Source organism: Schistocerca americana, chromosome 7 (assembly GCF_021461395.2).
Source record: "Schistocerca americana isolate TAMUIC-IGC-003095 chromosome 7, iqSchAmer2.1, whole genome shotgun sequence".
In the NCBI taxonomy this organism is placed as follows: Eukaryota; Metazoa; Arthropoda; class Insecta; order Orthoptera; family Acrididae; genus Schistocerca; species Schistocerca americana.
Window position 1 is genome coordinate 428,474,582 of NC_060125.1, and position 14,523 is coordinate 428,489,104.

At 42.7% G+C, this 14,523-nt stretch overlaps 1 protein-coding gene across 1 annotated transcript in view; it reads left to right on the plus strand.

The window, feature by feature from the left end:
- The first annotated feature begins 230 nt into the window (after nt 1–230).
- Nucleotides 231–14,523, plus strand: part of LOC124622422 (venom carboxylesterase-6-like) — an 86,210-nt gene continuing 71,917 nt past the window's right edge. Inside the window, exon 1 of the mRNA XM_047148115.1 lies at nt 231–371. Coding sequence (XP_047004071.1) covers nt 309–371 — 63 coding nt within the window. The 5' untranslated portion in view covers nt 231–308. The remainder of the gene's footprint in view (nt 372–14,523) is intronic.

Below are 14,523 nucleotides of genomic sequence, written 5' to 3' on the forward strand. Positions count from 1 at the left end.
AAAAAGTCGTTCTAGAGCTGATATTATCTCATTTTCTTTGTAGCACTTCGAAACATCGTCTAGTCACAAACGAGATTTCAGGATATCATTTGAAGGTTAAGAAGGTGATGTCGATAGGCACTAGTAGTTATCTCCGCGCTATCGGTAAGCAAAACCATTTAAGTAATACAACATGTCTCGTTATGAGTGTGTTATCGAAGGGGGCGACCGACTGATATCACAGACGAGCTTGATAAGAACCTCAAAAGGAAGAGCACCCAGGGCCTGTCGAATTCCCGCGCGTTGAGACAGTAACTCGGCTCAGCGAAATGGACCGACTTGCCTGGCAGCTGGCAGCAGCGGTCCTTGCCAGTTTAGCGTTCTCGTGCGATGTGAGTATGCAGCTTGGTGTCTTTTCAGAAACAGTATCAAGTGTTTTCAGAGGAATAGATTGATTTATTAGCCATTACAAGTAATAAAATGATGTTTAACATAGAACAGGCCTGGCTAAGACTTGCTCTTCAGAAGCGCGCGTGCACTCCGCCAGACTTTGCCGAGTCTGCTCAGCACTCAGGTCCTCCCCACTACTGTGCTCTTCCAAGAAGATGTGTGAATGAAATGACCATATGCCGGAGCCTGCACACGAGGGAAACTCAGACGTGTTTGTGACACAGTGCAACTACATCTAAGAGGCGAATAATGTAGCACACTTTCATAAACAGGATTTCATCACGTGTGTTTCTTTCCAACTTTTAATTTTTCTACTGTAGCAGTAATTCATATTACTTGATTAAACAGTACCTTTGATAGTGCCAATAGAGTGAGCAGTACAAGAAAGCTTCAGTAGAGACATTTACAGGATTTTCAGGGTGACAATCATTGAACTATATGAAATGAAATCGTCATAATTTCTGAACGGTTTGAGTTAGCTCGTTCAAACTGTACGGTTGGCCGCTGGCCATGATGGGAATAAGTATGTGCATGCACGGTTCGGTTTAGAGACGAAGCCCACTTTCGTTTGGATGGGTTCGCCAAAAAGTAAAACTGGTGCATTTGGAGGATTGAGAATCTGCATTTCGCGATCGAGAAGACTCTTCACCCTCAACAGGTGACTGTGGTGTTCAGTGACCAGTCGCGGAATAAACGGTGCCATATTCCTTGACGACACGGTGACTGCCGAATGGTACTTGAAGGTTTTGAAAGACAACCTCATCCCCTTATCCAAAGTGTCCCTGATTTCGACCAGATGTTGTTCATGCAAGACGGAGCTCGACTCCATCGAAGCAGGATGGTGTTTGATGTCCTGGAGGACGACTTTGGAGGCCACATTCTTGGAAGGGCCTCGTTTTGCCGCCATATTCTCCGCATCTGAACACATGCGACTCCTTTTTGTGGGGCTATATCAAAGTCAAAGTGTACAGCAACAACTCCAAAACCATAGCTCAGCTGAAAACAACCATTCAGGAAGTCATCGACAGCATCCATGTTGTGACACTTCTGTGGGTCATGCAGAATTTCTTTATTCGTCTGCGGCACACATCGCCAATGATGGCAGACATATCGAACATAGCATAACCTAAATCTGAAAATCTGTAGTGACGTTCACATGTTGAATAAAGTGTGTGCACGCCATAATTTGTGAGTAATTAACGTTTCTTTACTTAGTTCGATAATGTCACCCTGTAACATTACGTTTTGATGTTTATAAATTTACACACATTTAGATTTCAAAATATGTAATACACTGACGGAGGAAAACATTAACAACGAGAAGGAGTCGTGTGTCGTAAGAAAAGTTGGTAGGCGTATTTTTACATCTGAAAGACGAAGTCTATTCAAATTTCACGCCAGTCGCATAGGAGTGGTGCTAGCAACGGCGTCAATATGAGGACGCAAATCAGGTTTGCTTTAAATAAACGCTATAGTTGCCGTGAGCGTTATTACCTTTGAGACCGGATGTGGCGAGTTCATGTTATTCAAGAATGCCTTTGAGGCGGGGTATTACAACCGACTTGGAGCAGGAGAGGCACCACAGGACATTTTAATTTCCACTGTCTATACTTTTACCAATAAATTCATAAACCTTCGTGAGAATTACCAGGAAGGACTCAGGATTCACACTCATAGCAGTGGAAGCTCAAAAGCATTACAAAATATTTTTTTAGATGTGAAATTTCATCGTTTTTTCATTTACTATTGGCTGCATTTGTTGCCATAGGTACTCTTTCCTTCATAAGCAAGAAAGATTCTTCGATGAATTTTGCACAACATACAAACCATACTTACAGGTTTATGAAACTCTAGAATTTTCCAAATCTATTAAAAACTGTGGTAAAAATTGAGATACTGAAGTGTAAAATTTTGGTTTTTTCTAAAGATGAAGTTCAAAATGTAACAGCTCATTCATTTTTTCGTAAAGTAAGTAAATCCTAAAGTTTCATACACCTGTAAGTATGGTTTGTATGATGTGCAATGCAAAATTCATCGAAGATTCTCTCTCACTTAGGATAAAAAAAGTGTACCTATAGCAACAAATGCAGGCAATAGTAAGTGAAAAAATGTTGAAGATTCATATGCAAAAAAACTTATTTTGTTATGTTTTTGAACTTCTCGTGCTATGAGTGTGAATCCTGAATCTTTTCTGGTCATGCTAACAATGTTTTATGAATTTATTTGTAAAATTATAGAAAGTGGAAATTAAAATGTCCTGTGGTGCCTCTCCTGCTGCACGTTGGCCTCTTTGACGACTATCCCCTTTAAGGCGACCAAGACGCCACTATCAGCATCTCACTGAGTTTGGGCGAGGTTGTTTACTAGGGCTACGAGTAGCTGGATGTTCTTTCTGCGATACTGCGTAACGAGTGGGCAGGAATATAGCCATTGTGCATGATTGCTGGCAGCAGTGGTCACGAGAATGTACGGTCTTAAGAAGAGTGGGCTCCTGACAGCAACGTGGCACTACCAAGAATTAAGACCATCGTGTTCAGTGCATGGTTCTGGCGCACTGCACTGCATATGCATCAGAAATAAGAGTAGCCGTTGGCACCGTACTGACAGAACACACTGTTGTAAATCGGTTACTTCAAGGACAGCTCAGAGAAAGAAGTTCTGAATTCCACTGACCCCAAACCACCAACATTAGCGACTTAAGTGGTGTCGAGCAAGACCTCTTTGAAGGGCAGGGTGGAGATCGTGTTTTCTGATGAAAAATGGTTCTACCTCGGTGCTAGTCATGGCCGTGTGTTTGTTAGAAGACGGCCAGTAGGAGGCCTGCAACTACCTTGTCTTTCTTCTAGATACACTGGACCTACATCTGGAGCTATGGTCAGGGGTGCGATTTCATGTGGCATCAGGAGCACTCTGATGGCTATCCCACGCATCCTGACTGCAAATTTGTACGTCCGTCTGGTGAGTCGACCTGTGCTGCCATTCATGAACAGCATTCCAGGAGGTGTTTTCCAACAGGCTTACGCTCGTCCACATAACACTGTTGTAATGCAGCATACTCTACAGCGTATCAACAGTTGCTGTAGCCTAATCGATCACCAGATCTGTCTCCGTTAGAGCACATATGGGACATCATCAGATGACAACTCCAGAGTTATCCACACCATACACAAACAACATTAACCATTCCTGTATCGACCCAAGTACAACGATCATGGAACTCCATTCCACAACCTGATTTCCGGCACATGTACAATACACGCCATGTAATTACTCCGATTATTAACGTACCAGCATTTCACATTTGCAATGGTTTATTTCGTGCTTACATTAACCTATGATCTTGCAATGTGAATCACTTACACACGTTACCTACACAAATATAGGCCCGATATTTCATTACTTATATTTCTGTGTTGCAGTTTTTTCGTCAGTGTATACATGGAAATATGATTTGTGATGGAGTCAAGAACATGGAGATGCGTAGATTAAAATCTGTTAAACCCGAACGCTGGCTGGACTTCGTCAACTTCAACAGAAGAAAAGACTTTCTCGTACTTACATTGAACCAAAAACTGAAATAATTTAAGCGGCTTGTCTATGTGGTCCAGGATTCTGCTCTTTGGAAGCTGTTCCATAAGGTTCTTGTAAATTATTAGGTTGGAAAATGGGGCGTTGAGCTGGGTCGTACACAGCACGTCTATCAGCTCAAGTTGAAGGTAATGAGGTACATCAGAACCCGAAAGAAGAATGATCTGAGAAATAAAACGAAATTAGTATTCAGTCTTTCAAAATCTGAGAATCTCGTTGAGAGTTTTCAGAGAAATGTTTCGGTTACTAAAACGCAGTCAGTCAGTCCTGGTTGACAAGTGATTGCCTTGAGTTCTGGGAAATTGTTCCTTATAATTAGTTAGAAGCTGAATTTTCCATAGGATTAAATTTTGTTTAACAGCATCACCCTTGTCCGCCGTATCTGTTACCAAATGATTCCCTCTTGCATTAAGCCGCATAATGAATCCAAATAATTAGTATTGCCGCCGATAAAAAATTTGGATCTGCTTTTCTAATCCTTAACTCAGTTTTCCTTGACGCCCACCCGCAGTCAACCAGTATTCAGTGTTGTGCATCAGATCGTCGTTGTGGCTGATGTTGCACAGACGTTTCAATAAGGGTTTTTCCTGCTTATAATAGTGTGATGGAATATAAAGAACTTCGCTCGGCCATCAGACGATAGTAAAGGTATAGAAATTCTCATCCGGCATTGAACGATGTGACTTCCCCGTTTTTTTTTTTTTTATTTTATTTTATTTTTATTTTTTTTAAGGAGGGCGTAGACGACGTAGTTTTCCTAAAGCAGAACGTAAATGTAAGAAAACGCAACTACGCTTATGCTTTTAAATTAAGGAAAATTGCAGAATGTGCTGCCACAAAACGTGGCACTACACAAAAATCGCGCTAATAGCATAGGCACATAGAGAACACAAGCGACACAGATCTGTAACTCCACGGTATTGGTGATAAGCTGAGAAAACCGCACCGAAATACATGTGATACAAAATGCCACTGGTTCCTGCGCATGCACCCCGACTGCAGTATGGGATATGATCACTAAGCACACGTACACAGGCCGCACAACGGGTTGGCATACTCTGGATCAGGTGGTCGAGCAGCTGCTGGGGTATATCCTCCCATTCTTGCAGTAGTGCCTGTCGGTGCTCCTGAAGTGTCGTAGGGGTTAGAAGACGTGTAGCGATACGTCGTCCGAGAGAATCCCACACGTGCTCGACGGGGTTTAGGTCTGGAAAACAGGCAGGCCATTCCATTCGCATGACATCTTCTGTTTCCAGGTACTCCCGCACGATGGCAGATCGGTGGGACCGTGCGTTATCATCCATCAGGAGGGAGGTGGGACCAACTGCACCCCTGAAAAGATGGACATGCTGGTGCAAATTGACGTCCCGATACAGCTGACCTGTTACAATTCCTCTGTCAAAGACAAGCAGGGGTGATTTGCACCTATTATAATACCACCTCCATACAGCTCCCTTTCAAGGACATTAAGGGGTTGGTATCTGGGTCCTGGTTCACGCCGGATGAAAACCTCGCGAGAATCACTGTTCAGACTATACTTGGACTCCCCCGTGAACATAGGCTGGGGCCACTGTTCCAATGACCATGTACTGTGTTCTTGACACCAGGTTTTACGGGCTCTCCTGTGACCAGGTGTCAGTGGAATGGACCTTGCAGGTCTCCGGGCGAATAAACCATGTCTATTCAGTTGTCTGTAGACTGTGTGTCTGGAGACAACTGTTCTAGTGGCTGCAGTAAGGTCCCTACCAAGGCTTTCTGCAATACTCAGTGTCCGTCTGCTGCCACTTATGGTGAGATATCGTCCCGTACTGTAGCGCCTGGACACGTTTCCTGTCTGCTGGAATCATTGTTATAATCTTGAGATCACACTTTGTGGCACACGGAGGGCCCTTGCTACGACCTGCTGTGTTTCACCAGCCTCCAATCGCCCTAGTATTCTACCCGTCACAACGTCATCAATATGTGTTCTTTCAGCCATTTTCAAACACAGTCACCATTAGCAAGACTGAAAACGTCTGCACACTTAGCTGCCAGTGCCACCGTGCGACGACAGCAGGTCAAATGCACCGCATGGTCATGCCCCAAGGCGATTTACACCCGCAAACCGCCCACCAGAGCGTTGTTTCACCATGTATCAGCATTATCCCTGATTTATGAGCATGAGTGTAGTATTCTAAGCATACTGGTTGGCGTCCGACGAAGGTACTGCCTCGCTCTAGCGGCGTCTGGCTGCCGACCTGACCTTTCCTCCTCGCCACTCAGCCCCAGTCGCCACTTCGCTCTGTGCGCTGGACAGCAGTGCGATCGGAGCGCTGTTTGGTCAGGCCTGACGTATGAAGAAAGAGTCATGTGGTGTTGTTGGCTGGGAGACCTAGAGCGTAGAATCAGCCACTCAGTCGGAAAGGGTTTTATCCCTCAGAGCAGAGAGTTCCTTTGCATCCAGTGTTTGTTGTGTAGCATTCCATTGCCGGTGACTGTGGAATGTGCGGATGGATGTCTCTTGCGTATCATTCCATTTTCGGTGACTGCTGTGAGTGTGTGTGTGTGTTTGTTTGTGTGTGTGTGTGTGTGTGTGTGTGTGTGTGTGTGTGTGTGTGCGTGTGTGTATAGATATGCATTGCAAAAATTTCCATTTTCAAATTTTACACCGCGTACGACACAGAAAATTTATGGGAGAAATTAGAATACTACTCTGGTTCATTACAAGCACTTGAATATACAATTGTTACATCAGCATTACCATTCAGCACGTCTGCAACGACTAAAACTGGTTTTCAAGTCACGTGTGTCACTTATTAGCTGCTTAAATAGTTCGGAAAGACATATTGTATAGATTATTGATATCCTCATCAATCTACTAAAATTTAAAGTGGCTTGATTAACGATACAGGAAGTACTTCGTTGCGGAATACTGACTTCTAGTAAAACCATCAAATTAATCTGACGATAATAACTCCCATTCATCTGTCATGTTTCCTTAATTAACGACTGAATGCGATCTCTCGCTAACAATTGCTACATTAGCGATAACATACTATTTCAGTTCTGTGTAGTTAACTCTTCTTAGCCGGCTGCTGTGGCCGAGCGGTTCTAGCTGCTTCAGTCCGGATCCGCGCTGCTGCTACGGTCGCATGCCTCGGCCATGGATGTGTTACAGCAGTATCTACACAACTCAGTAATAGCTAGGCTCGGATTAAAAGAGATAAAGTATGTCTTGTTGCTACCATGCTGGAAGTTCGTAAATAAAGCAACAGACTAAAAAGTCAACTGGTTCTAATCGAGCCGGCCGGAGTGGCCGACCGGTTCTAGGCGCTACAGTCTGGAATCGTGCGACACTACGGTCGCAGGTTCGAATCCTGCCCCGCGCATGGATGTGTGTGATGTCTTTAGGTTAGTTAGGTTTAAGTAGTTCTAAGTCTAGGAGACTGAAGACCTACGATGTTAAGTCCCATAGTGCTTAGAGCCATTTGAACCATTTTTTAGCCTATGGCAAGTGTCAGTTACTTAGTGACCCACTCTCTTATCATCCGTCTTTTACTGATTATTCAAAAATAATGACCCTTCTCTAGAAACTTCCATTTCAGTCTCTCTTTCACAGGGCTTATGCCGTAGTATGAGGTCCGCTGTTTTCACACTGTAATCGGTCAAAACTCGCCGTAGATACACTCCGTCATCGCTTGTATAGTTCATGATTTGGAACATTTTCTCCATTGTTTCGGCCTGTAATTGCAACTTCCTTTGAAAAGCGTAGTTGAAGTCAACCCAAAAAGATACTGATCATCACACCTTGCATGCGGGGCCCAGTGTCAATAGAAAGAATCGGTCTGTTTCCCATTACAAACATAATTAGTGCAACTGTGGGCTGTTACTCATACGAGACAAAACTGAATGATAAAATAAATGTGTGTGAAATCCTATGGGACTTAACCGCTAACGTCATCAGTCCCTAAGCTTAGACACTACGTAACCTAAATTATCCTAAGGGCAAACACACACACCCATGCCCGAGGGAGGACTCGAACCTCCGCCGGTACCAGCCGCACAGTCCATAACTGCAGCGCCTCAGACCGCTCGGCTAATCCGGCGCGGCAAAGGAAATGATATTTAAAGCGGAATTTTATGAGTCCATTCGACAGTGTGGTCGAAATTAGCTTAGAGTGACAAACGATTTATCGATAGGTATTAACGGGGGCAGTAAAACGGAAAGAATTATCAGTACTCAGGCAGGGACTCAAGTGCGCGGTGACTGCTACAATGCAGCAGCGCTACTCAGTCGCTGCTGGAGTGATAGTAATTCTTTTTGTTTTGCTGTTCCTGTTAATATAGCACTAAGTTAAACTGAGGCCACTTTTCGAATGAACACGTAAATTTGTGCTCTAAAAATAATTGTTTTTAGTTGGGAACACACCGACACTTCCCGTTGACACTCGCCGTCGCATGAAACATGTGTGGACCAGTGTTGGTTTGGTCAGATTGCAGCTACATATTGCAGGGACAAACATCTACCGAAACACAAGAGAAAATGCTCCTGACGACTCTTAGGAGAGAAACCTTGTAAAGGATGCCTAATACAATATAAGAGAGCGCTTCAAGAGAGGATAGAGAAAACAAATAATAAAATACACTGTGGTATCAGTGCTTCCATTGCAGCATTGCACGCACAGATCGTCTGTTACGCATTTGTGTGAGTAGAGTTCTGTCCTGCAGAGCCAACTGTTATAGTCCTGGCCTTCAGACCTCACGCACCGCCGCAAGTAACCGCGAAATGAACACAAATTTTGCAAGCAGCCTCGCTACATCCTTTCTTAAACCTCTGCTGTATGGCTGTTGAGGCTGATAATAATGTTTCGTTTGCTTATCGACCATGTAGCATCAACAACATTAGCTAAGAATTAGTAACATAATTCTATAGAATAGAGGCGTGTCGGGAGGAATGTTAAAACTCCAAAGAGTGGCACTTAGTATGCTAATGTAATCGTCGCTTGTGTACATTGCTTCAACTAATGTTCTGTTGGGGAAAAGTTTGGTTATCTTACTGGAAACGGGGATACCTCAAACTCACGCAGACAGTTTATAGAAACAAATGCCATGTGCGAACGAGCACTGTTCTGCACCACGATGCTGTCGCATGAGAGAAAACACACGAGGACGCAGGATGTCCCAAAACGTACCATCGTTCCATCTGAGTTCCCTCAATCACAAATAGCTGTGACCTGAAATCATAACCGATGGCTCCCTACACCATGAATCTCGGAGCGACTACTATGTGGAATTTCAAAACATGGGAAGAATGGGACCTCTTTCCCAGGTCGCCGCCATACAAGCCGACGACTGTCATCCGGTATAGTGCAGAACTGCTATAAATCACTGAACGCAATCCAACGCCATCATCAGCAGTCTACGCCTCCCAGTCACGGACTGCCCCAAGCAAAGCCGTTTGTGTTGCGACGTTAACAGCAGCTATGCACAGTAACTCCCTGGTCTCGCTGATGCTAGTCTCAACCAGTGGTAAAGAGTGACACAGAATGTTCGAATAAGACCATTACTGGTTCTCAGACGGTAAGCGCTGGTGCGAATGTGCCCTGACGTGCTTCGTGTACAATACTGGGATCCTCTTTTGTTGAAGGCCGATGTGGTGCCCCTTGATTGTTGAAGGCCGATGTGGTGAAATGGAACCTTGAGGGCAAAAATGCCTGCCTTCACGTTCACGTGCACTCCAGAATCGTGCTAGTGTCATATCCGAATGACCTACAAATTTGGATACCGCTTCATTCGACGAACAGACCAAATGGTGACACACAATGAGGCCCCTTCCTAGCTGTGTTAGGTGCTGATGACGCTGTTTCACACGAGTACATGGCATCTCCAAATCCTTCACATCTGACGCTTTTCACGCCCCTCATAACTCTTACGAGGCATGGTAATAACAGCAAATACATGCAATAGTAACGCCCTTTGTTGGTCTTTCTACCTGTCACAAAGAATTGCTGCTCTAATCATTTAGTTTCACACCGATGGTGTATATGTGTACAAATTTAAATTGACAACTTACCATGTCTTCTCGGTGCTTCACGTTTTGGTCAGGCAGTGTTTACTTGTCCGGGTGCTTCACGTTTTGGTCAGGCAGTGTTTACTTGTCCGAAAGAACAGGCATCACACATTCGTATAACTGAATCGCCTCGATGGGTAATGAATCCACCACCTTCATTGTGGATGCACAGTTATGTGCACGTGGGAATCTCAAAATGGCGAGTATGGAGGACATGGTCGGGAACTGATGACAGACGGCGCTAGGTGGGAATGTGGTTCGGCCGAGGGATGTACCGAGACAGTACGGGCAATTGCGATGAACGCTGTGTGCGGATGGCGCAATGGTGAACGCAACTACTAAGCAGGAAATCCCGGGTTCGAATCTTCCTCCAGCACACATTTTCACTTGCCGCTACTGGTTCCACAGAAAGTCCCGATGTAGCTGATTTCAGTAATTACTTCCCTTTTCTTCAATTAAAATAATAGACAATGTTCTGATACTAGAACGGATGTTCCGAGACGAACAATTTCTGTAGCACAGCAACAAACAATGTCAGATGTTGAGGTGGTTGCGAGTGGTTGCATTTTCGTGTGGCATATGTTTGTCCTTTCTCTGATTATATCCTATTGTTACATTAGAGGTTAGAATTGGACATTTTTGTCCGCCAGTTTTCTGTAAATTTAAGATAATTAAAACGTAAGATAATTCCGATTTTCACTCTGCACATGGTGCGGAAGGCAGAAGCAAAATGTTTGTACCTGTAGCGTAAAAATTGTCTATCTCCCGACAGGTTTCTTGTTCACTTAACCATACACTCTCTACTCGTTCCTAGGGATAGAAGTATTAATTTAGAAATCATTTCTAGAGGTAAGTATTTTTTATTTAGATAAGATATTTTGCAGTTGTAAGAGCCACCAAACGACGTATGTATTGTAGCGGCAGTACTTATCACAAAGTAATGTATTATCTATATTTTGTCACAGTAAACTAATATTATTGATTGTGTTTTATGAAGCTTCTCAGCTCATTTACTAAGCTTTTGACATATTCCAAAGAAATAGTACTGTTTGCAATAAACTTCGCTGCAAGCTTTAGCGAGCCTTGTATCGCGACTCTCATTTCCAGGAGCTAATGGATACTATTAAGAGAAGTATATCATTTCACTAACTATGAATCCATACGAAATCGTTGTGCACAGCGACTGTATGTTATTGTAAGGAAGGATAGGAACTCAGCAGTCAGTCGCAATCCCGCTGGTTTTTCCTTATTCTTACACATATCCAAATTTCAGATATAAATAGCCATCTTTAGTGCATTTGAGTAACTTATAACCCAACAAACCTCCAGCTGTAGCCTGCATGTCACCACATGATTTTACTGGTGTACAGGCATAAGGAAACTGACTGTTTCCTTCTGCCTGCACACCTCTGAAGTCATACAGTGATTTGTACTACTGGGAGTTGTTGGATTATGCACTAATGATGGATATTTATACCTGAAATCTGGATATGTGTAAGAATAAGGAACAACCAGCGGGAATGAGACTAATTGCTGCGTTCCTGTCCTTCCTAATACATCATTGGCGTGTCAACAAACTTAAGGAAAATCATGTTTCGATAAATCGAACCGTCTGTGAAATACTGAAAATTTTCACGTAACTTAAATCACCTTTATATGATCAATATTACAGTTTAATCTTCATATCACAGTCATCAACATACTGTTACTGTTAGATACTGTCTTATCTAAGACACACCTGAGTAAATAACGTCCCACCATTGGTAGGTAATTCATCTCACTCGAAGCAAATTACAGAGATAAAGCGGTTTCGTCGGCAATAGTTGTACACGACTGCTTGACGTGTATGTGTAAATTTTCAGCACCTGCAACGATTACGTACTTCATTTGACTATTTTATTTCTTGGAGATTATAGCGAAACGATATCTTAAAACAACACCAAAATCAATGCTGCCATGTGCTTATCGCATGTCTAGGCCACTGGCATGTTAGGTAAGCGTCTGTTACTCCCAAACTTTTTTTTGGGTTATTAGTCTTCTGACTGGTTCACAGCGGCTCGTCATGAATTATTCACTTGTGTCAGCTTCTTCATCTCAGAGTATCACTTGCAGCCTACGTCCTCAGTGTTAGATATATCTCAATCTCCACAAAAAAGTGTTCGTAGATGTTTTGACAAATGTCCTATCATCTGGACCTTTCTTCTTGTCAGTGTTTTCAGTATGACCCTTCTTTCGTCAATTCTGCGGAGGACCTCATCGTTCCTGATGTAATCAGACCACTTAATTTTTAACACCAATCTCTAGCAAGACATATCAAACGCAACGATTTGCTTATGTTTCTGTTTACCCACAATCCAAGATTCACTACTATGAAATGCTACAGTCAAAAAGTACATTCTCACGAAATTCTTCCTTTGATTAAGTTCGATGTTTGATTTTAGAAGACTCTTGTCCACCTGCATTGTTCTCCTTTTTTTAATGTCCTCCCTGTCTCGTCCATCGTGTGTTATTTTGCTTCCAAGGAAGCACAATTCCTTAACTTCGCTTACACACTGTCGATGTTAAATTTATCGCTAATCTCATTTCTGTTACACGTCACTAGTTTCGCTTTCTTCGATTTACTATTAATCCATTTTCCGTACTCATTCAGCTGTCCTCTTCATTCAACACATCCTGTAATTCTTCTACACTCTTACTGAGGACAGCAATGTCATCAGAAAATCTTATCATTGATATCTCTCCGCCTTTAACCCTAATCCCAAGCTTGAACCTTTCTTTTAATTCGGTCATTACTTCTTCGACATATGGATAGAACAGCAGGGGCGAACGGCTACATCCCTCTCTTATACTCTTTTTAATCCGAGCACTGCGTTTTTTGTCTTCCACGCTCTTGTACGTATAGAATATTATCCGTCTTCCCCTATAGCTTACTCCTACTGTTCTGAGTACTTCTTTTACATTATCGAACGCAAATTTCATGACGACAAATCCTAGCAACGTTCCGTGGTCTTTTGTAAGTGTAGCTTCCATTATCATTCGCAACGTCAGGCTGCTGCTGTGGCGTCTGTACCTTTCCTAAACGCAAACTGATCATCATATAACATATTATAAAATTTCCTTTCTTTTGTGTATTTGTCTTGTCAGCAAGTTGGTTGCATGACCAGTAGACTGTGCGATAATTCTAGCAAGTATCTGCACTTGCTGCCTTCGGAATTTAATGGAAGATATTTTTCCATGCAATTCGATGGTATCTCCAGGCTCATACATTGCACACACCATCTTTAATAGTCGCTTAGCTTCCACTTCCCAGCTGACTTCAGAAATTCTGAAGGAGGATTATCTGTCTCTTCTGTCTTATTTGATCTGAAGTCTTCGAAGCTGCATTAAACCTAAACACTGTATCATCTAAGTCTCCCATTTCAGCCACAGTCATATCATCAGACAAATACTATCCCCTGTAGCGGTATTCAATGCACTATATCCTTTCTCTCCTTAGCTCTTATCGAATTTCCATAGCCATTAATGTTGACGTCATTGCTTTCACTTTCACTGAAACATTTTTAAACTCTTCTCTATGTTGTAAACTTCCTTGCGACAATATTTCTTTTCGAGTTCTTCACAACCGTACTGTGCATTGGGTTCCCTGCATTTCCTGTTTATTTAATTCGTAAATGACTTGCATTTATTTCTGAATTTCCCTGGACGTTTTTGTACTTCTTTCGCCGATGAGTTGAAGTATTTCTTCTGTGTCCAAAGAGTCTTCGCTGTTACCTGCCTTGCCTGTCCCACTTCTTTGATTCCCGTTTTTAGAGGTGCCCCTGTCAGCTTCAACTGATCTACCTATGTAGTATTCATTATCGCATAATTTATAGCCACAGTGACCTTATTCCTGGGCTCTACAGTATCCCATTTTTTCACATTTATTCTTCTGGACGAGTCTCTCAAATTTAAACCTGATTCTGATAACTACTAAATTATCACCCGCACTTTTATCTGCGTACTCCTTGCAACCCAGTATACGATTTCGATACCTCTGTGCAACCGATGCAGTCTAGCTGGAATCTTTCCGTATCTAAAGATTTTCTCCAGGTATACATCCTTCTCTTGTGACTTTTGAACAGTGTATTTGCTATTATCGGGTGGAATTTAAAGCAGAAATCAGTTACAGTTTCTCGTCCCTTTCTTACGACCAAGCCCAATTTCTCCCACAATCCTTTGGTCTATTCCTAACACTGCTAAAAGTTGAAATCCTCCATGATTGTCAGACTATCATGTCCTTCCACATAGTGATTTCCTTTTAGTAGCCTTATATATGTTCTCTCTCTTCTTTCATCTTCTGCTTGTGCCTTTGGCATACATACCTGAAATTCTGGACTTAACAATCCGAAAATTTGCGTCACTGTGATGACCTCTTTTGGTGAAATATTCTGTTGTTTTATTGTCGTCACATGTGATTT